Raw genomic sequence first — 7297 nt, forward strand, 5'->3', positions numbered from 1 at the left:
GTCTTTCTGAATTGTCTTTGTCCTCTGCCGCAATGTAGGGGTACAGGTCTGCTACATTGAAAATGGGTGAAATTCCAATACTTGGGGGTAACTGCAATTTGTAAGCATTCGCAGAAAATTTCTGAAGAATCCTGCAAGGCCCAATCTTTTTCCATTTCAACTTGTTGTACTCGCCTTTAGGAAACCTCTCTTTGTGTAGGTGTGCTAATACTAGGTCTCCTACATTGAATTGTACCTCCCGCCTTTTCAAATCTGCCTTCTGCTTGTATCTTTGGCTACTGTTCTGTAATTTTAACTTCACCTGTTCATGAAGATCGCTGATTGCCTTTGCGAAATTTTCATTATCAACACTCCTACGTTCCAACTGTCCCAAATCCTGTAACTCATGTACTCCACGTGGGTACATTCCGTATAGGATCTGGAAAGGACTACTGCCCATGCTTCGGTTGGGCGAATCGTTATAAGCAAATTCCGCTTGTGCAAGCACACAATCCCACTGTCGAGAATTTTCTCTAACCAAACTCCTCAATAAATTTCCCAGACTTCGGTTCACCACTTCGATTTGACCATCGGTTTGTGGATGATAAGCTGAACTGAAGTTTAGTTTGGTGTCTGATTTCTTCCATAAGGTTCGACAAAAATGTCCTGTAAACTTAACATCTCGGTTCGAAACAATAGACTTCGGCAAGCCATGTAATCTGACTATATCGGTAAAGAACAAATGTGCTATATGTGTGGTGTCATTGGTTTTCCTACATGGAATGAAATGTGCCATTTTGGTGAAACGATCCACCACCACCATGATGGAATCAAATCCCCATTGCGTCTTTGGTAGACCTAAGACAAAGTCTAAACTGACTGAGTCCCATGGTCTGTTCGAAATGGGTAAGGGCATATACAACCTTGTGTTTTGGCTGTGTCCCTTTGCAAGCTGACACACTTTTCATCTAGTCACAAACCTTTGTACATCTCTACGCATCTTTGACCAATAGTAAAAGTGGCTTAACTAATCCAAGGTCTTGTCTATGCCAAAATGCCCAACTAAACCTCCATTATGCTTTTCTTGGGTTAAGTTCTCTCTCATAGAACATTCCAGAATACACAACTGCCCTCCTTTGAACAACAATCCTTCTTGCATATTATAGTCCAGCCATGGACTGTTATCCCTCAACAATGGATTTTGGCAAGCTTCATAAGCTTCCTTAAAATCTGCATTTGTCTCATACAAGTCCTTAAGATGTTCAAATCCTAATACTTGTATTGTACTCTTCTGTAGGATCAAATTCCTCTTGCTTAACGCATCTGCCACTTTGTTGGCTTGACTGCTGATGTATTTCAACACAAACATGAAACTCTGCAAGTATTCCACCCACTTCGCATATTTATGGTTCAACTTATGCTGCTGCATAATATACTGCAACGCAGAATTGTTTGAAAATAATACAAATTCATTAGCCAACAAATAATGTCTCCAATGCTTTAGCGCTTGAACCACCACATAAAATTCTTTGTCATAAGACGTGTATTTCTGCCTAGTTTCATTTAGTTTCTCACTGAAATAGGCTACTGGCTTGTCCTCTTGACTGAGTACTGCACCAATGGCATCACAACGAACTTGGAAAAGTTTGTTAAAATCTGGTAATCTCAAAATCGGTTTTTCGGTAATCTTCTTTTTGAGTAACTGAAAGCTCTTCTCTGCCATTTTTGTCCAATGGAAAGACTAATTTGTTTTCTTAATGGTGTCCAACATGGGTGCACAAATCCCACTAAAATTTTTAATAAATTTATGATAAAAACTCGCCAATCCATGAAAAATCCGTACCTCAAACAAACTTTTGGGAGATGGCCAACTAACTATAGCTACAACCTTTTCCGGATCCATTTTTAGTTCATTCTCAGAAATCACAAATCCCAAATAAATTAACTCTTTCTTGAAAAAAGAACATTTCTTCAAATTTATCAATAATTTATTCAACTACAATTTTTCCAATACATACCTCACGTGTCGAAAATGTTCTTCCTTCGTCTTGCTGAATATAAGTATATCATCCAGATACACAACCACAAATTTACTAATGAATTCCTTTAGCATCTCGTTCATCAATCACATGAACGTGCTAGGGGCATTGCTTAACCCAAATGACATAACCAACCATTCGTACAAGCCTTCATTAGTCTTCAAAGCTGTCTTCCACTCGTCGCCTTCTCTAATTCTGATTTGGTGGTAGCCGCTTTTTAGGTCTATATTTGAAAAGTACGTTGCTCCACTCAAATAATCCATCATATCATCCATCCGAGGCAAAGGGAATCTGTACCTGATGGTGATCTTGTTAATGGCCCAGGAATCCGTGCACATTCTCCACTCACCTCCTTTCTTGGGAGCTAAAACAGTTGGAACTGCACGAGGGCTTAAACTCTCCCGAATCAGTCCTTTACCCAACAACTCCTACACCTGCTTCCATATTTCTTCATTATCCTTCGGACTCATCCAATAAGCAGCCTTGTTTGGAAAACTGGCTCTTGGAATAAAATCAATATGGTGACTAATGCTCTGCTTCGGTGGTAATTTGTCCAGTAGATCGTCTACCACAATATCACTAAATTCTTGCAGCATGTTCTGTATCTCCACAGGTAAATCAGTAAGGTTGGTGTGTACTAACACTGCCCTTGGTATTCTCACAACTGCATAACCTAATTCACTCTCCTCAATCCATCGCAAAAAATCCTTTCCTCCTAGCATAAATGCTTTCGTTCCACTTGTTTCTGCTGTCTCCTCTTCTTTCATGGGTACCAAGGTATGCTTTATCCCATCTTTGACAAATCTGTAATAATTTTTCACTCCGTCATGGACTACCTTTCTATCGTACTGCCATGGTCTTCCCAGTAGAATATGGCACACGTCCATCGACATTATGTCGCAAGTCACCTTATCCTTGTACTTGCCTATCTGAAAATCTACCTCGCATTGTTCATCAACTAACAATTGGTGTCCCTTCTACAACCACGACACCCTGTATGGAGTTGGGTGTTTTGCTCTCTTCAAACCCAGTTTCTCCACCATCTTCATAGCTACCAAATTATCATCGCTCTCACTGTTAGCATTTTCCGTGTGACTTACATACAGTCCAGAACAATTCTTTCCTCTGTGTCTAATCAGCTACTTCCTTAGCTGGTTTTAATAATACCTTGTTCAACACCAAGGCTTCCCCAATTTCTGGCATATTTTCCACCTCTTGTGGCGGTACCTCCGCTTCATCGGGCTGAGCGACATATGCTCCCCTTTGCGCAATTTGTTCATTTTTAGGACATTCAAAGGACCTGTGTCCCCACTTGTGACACTTGTAACACTGATAGGCATTTCCTCTGCCTCTGCCATTACCACTTCCTCGCTGGTATGGCCTTCCTCCTATGGTGTTAGCTTCCCTTTCACTCTGTCCCGAAGTCTTCGAACTATTACCCTCTTCATTGCTGTTGGCAGTCCTACCTCTGCCAAGGTCTGTCCTCGACCTCTACTAGAACCACGTCCTCTTCTGGCATTCTGTTTCCTAGCAATATTTTCCTCCACCTTCAAAGCACTCTGATAAGCTTCCTCCATGGTCTTAGGGGAAAGAATGCTAATTTCGTCTAGTATCTCCATCCGTAGACCATTCACAAAACTCGCTCTTTTCTCAAGGGTATCTTCTACATAACCAACTCTTAGGTTAATTTTATAAAATTCTTCAGTATATTCCTTCACAGTCATCATTCTCTGCTTCAGGTTTTGTACCTGTCTATAAAGGAAATCTGATAACCTTTAGGCAGAAACTTTCTCTTCATTCTAGAAACCATCTTGTCCCATTTTTTAATCAATGGTTTGTTTAATCTCCTCCTTTCTACTTGTACACTGTCCCACCATAATGCTGCATGTCCCTTCAATTTGGTGACAACAAACCTGACCCTCTTGTCTTCGTTGATTTCTTCATATTCAAAATATTTATCTAATTCACTTATCCAGTCTAACAAGGCCTCTGTGGACAAACTGCCATCATAATTAGAGAGCTCTGGTCTTGGATTGCTGCTAGCCAACAAAATTGACCTCAATAGCTTAATTTCGGGTCCTTCGTCATCTGACCCATCTGTCGTGGCTATGTTTTCCTCCTCACTGTCATCCCCGCCTTCCGGATCTCTACGCCTTCCTGCTTCCACTGCTGCCAAACGTGCAGTTAAATTTCTAATCTCTTCTCGTAACTCTTCATTTGCTGCTCTTTTGACAACTCTTCCTCGACCCCTTCTTCCTACCTCCATATTTACTAAGAGAAGGAAAACCAGCTCTGATACCAAAATGATGCCGTCAAATACCTGCATGCACCAATCTTCAAACCTTAATGGCTACGGCCCCTTTAACCAGTCTCTGTGGAATGATTCAATTCAGTAACCCAGTCTTTCCCTTCACCATTTCATCCTATCGGAACTCTATAACCCTTTATAACGCTTTAAGTCCTTAATCCCGCATATATATAACCACTCCTCTTTAACCTTGGTTATATTGGACTTACCACATAAATCCTTCAAATCGGTGCTATAATTATTATAAAACCTTTATAAAGGAAATACGCATAAAACATGTGTAACACACCTTTTCCCGCTTTTTCCATAGTCTTTGCACATTTCTCAAGGGCTCCCCTTTATCGCTAATCGCAATCAGGGTTGGCCACGGTCACACAATACATAACTCCTTCTCCTTCGATATGCGATAACGCCGGATTCCAAACGCTATACATTGATGCCTATTCCTTATCAGGTTCGTTTAACTTCGCATGTCGCATTCAGTCTCGGCCGATACATTATCATGGGGTTTTGCGATGCGATCACATTGCTGATCGCATCAATCGCAATTCGTAATCGCTACCGCCAATGTTAAATCCCTCCCCCTTGGATTGTTGCAATGTGATACTTCGCGACGATCTTCCACCGTTGATCCAACCTTTCGATCCAACGGTTAGCGATGATATCGCTCGTCGCAAATCGCCATCGTTGGTTCAAGTGGCCCAAGGTTCATTCCTTATGATCGAAACGTTGCGATGTGATATTTCAGTTCTATGCCACTGAACCCTATCTGTTGATCTGATAAATCCAACGGTGTCTGTGCATCATCACTTCGCCTCTTCGCTTTTCCTTTTGATTTGGGGTTTTATATCATTTCTTCAATGTTTCTCTGCGACTTAGGTCATTTCATGGTTCTTCTTCCTTCACTGCGCGACTCCACCTACATTCAAATATTACACATAATCTCTGATACACACATAATTTAACATTTCAAGTTTGAATCACGCACTTACACAGTTTGGAACTGAATCTACGTATAAACACACATTTGCATAATTTCTCTATCTTTGGCCCGATCTTCTATTATCAGTGGCCTCTACTTACAACTTGACCGTAGGTTTACAGTCACATTCTCATTTTGGCTAACTCCCTACTCTTGTTTCTTGTTTCCTTTTCAATACATCATTAACAATTTTTTTTTACAGTTCGAGGAACTGTTCCTCAATTATGAAACAATTTCTCAATAGTTTCTTCAAACAGTTCTTAACTAATCCTAACTTAATCTGTTTGTCTAATTTAAGAACTAACAATGGCTGAGTCAACCTTAATTTTAAATGAAACAAATTAAAACAGAACAAAAATATTTCCTAGCTGTCGCCTCTTCATTTGGATGCTCCTGCATCAATAGGGCAGACACTATGGTTTTTGGGGATAATTTGTGAATAAAGTTAAATTTTAAATGCATGCTGGTGGTTGATAAAATAAGAATTGCCTCTATAATTTTTCCAAGAGAAAAATATAGCTTAGGGCATAACCTAAAACTCCTAAATAGTGTTTAAAACACTCTTTTATAATTGTTTATGCATACCTAATAGCCATATAATAATTTACCCTAGCTTAAACCTAGACTCTATTAGAATGTCTTGATCCTTATTTTATTAAATATCATTTTTAGACATTTTTTAAGGTTGCTATATGATATTGAATGCCATATCATTGCATATGATATAAGCCCTAACTTATAGTATCCTATTTGTTGGTCAATGCTTAGAGTATTTGAACCATAACATAATAATCCTAATCCATGTGAGGCCTTACTAGTACTCTATGAAACATTTGATATTTAATCATCACCTTGAGCTCTAGTATTAGAGTATATTTCTAGGTGATTTAGGGAAGCATTCCTTGTTGTTAAAAATCCCCTAAAAAGAAGGAGAACTGAGGTGATAGTGGAAACCCTTTCTCTTAGTTTCTATAAGGTTTGGTCCTCACACGATGAGGATTTTCACTACCCCTACTATATTTTGCTACAAACATCTTTGGCGATATTGCTATGGAGGAGTTGAGTCAGCCTCCTCGTAATCCAAAGTCTAAGCTTCATTTTATTGATAAAGTTTATCCCATAAAAAGGCATTTTTTTCTCATTTGGTGACTCCATTGAAAGAAAAAATACCAAGGTATTCATAGAAGTTACAACTTTCCATGTTTGTAGGGTGAAGCAAGCATCTTTGAAGGCATTTTAAATTCACCTTGGCGATTTCATATTTGATTTTCATAAAAATGGATACTTGGGATTTGCATTTAATGAACCCTGCTGTGGATGTTAAGGATATTCTTGGACATCCTAATCATTATGGTACAAATTATATGTCAAATGTTCCAAAATAGTGATCCTTCTTAAGTAGTTGATCCTATCATAAAATTGATTAAGTATGCTTCAAAGATAAATATGGTTCATGAGGATGCTCTCATGAAATTATTCAATAATTCTCTTGGGACAAATCAATGTGAATGGGTTAAATATTCTTGCAAACCTAAAAGTATCCCTTAAATTAAGGTACTCATTGAAAATTTTCTTAAGTATTTGGGACCAACCTTTCAAACCTTTGAGGATGTCCTTCAATATTTGGCTATAACCCTCCAAAAGGAATGTATCTATGATTCTTTTAAAGATGTTGAGGAAGAAGCTGAAGAAGAAGATCATGAATCAAATAAAGGTCATAAGGGGATATTATTAGAAATGAGCCTTGAATTCCATGTGATGATCAAGAAGGTATGATTATTTATTTGTTTGAACTATCTTCACTTCTTTTTGATATCATTCATATTTCATATTTAGATTCCATAGATTGTGAATGTTATGAGCCAAATTTGGCTGCCTCTTTTGAATATGATTTTCATGACGAGAAGTATGTTTGTCAAGACCTTAACCCTTAGCCATGTCCCTCCTTATTCAACTTGCAACATGTCACAAGGAACATCAATGGGAGTT

At 38.7% G+C, this 7297-nt stretch overlaps 1 protein-coding gene across 1 annotated transcript; it reads right to left on the reverse strand.

The window, feature by feature from the left end:
• Window positions 1–2446: 2446 nt before the first annotated feature.
• On the reverse strand, window positions 2447–2911 carry LOC149178124 (uncharacterized). The gene has a single exon (XM_089421992.1). The coding sequence runs from the start codon at window positions 2909–2911 to the stop codon at window positions 2447–2449; it is 465 nt and encodes a 154-aa protein (XP_089278118.1).
• Window positions 2912–7297: the final 4386 nt, after the last annotated feature.

This window comes from Pinus tabuliformis, chromosome 4_1 (assembly GCF_031772625.1).
Source record: "Pinus tabuliformis cultivar Carrire ecotype Pingquan chromosome 4_1, CPIR1, whole genome shotgun sequence".
NCBI classification, from domain to species: Eukaryota; Viridiplantae; Streptophyta; class Pinopsida; order Pinales; family Pinaceae; genus Pinus; species Pinus tabuliformis.

Excerpts from the sequence above, each read along its gene's own strand:
- LOC149178124 (XM_089421992.1), bottom strand. The coding sequence starts at position 2,911 with ATGTCGATGGACGTGTGCCATATTCTACTGGGAAGACCATGGCAGTAC.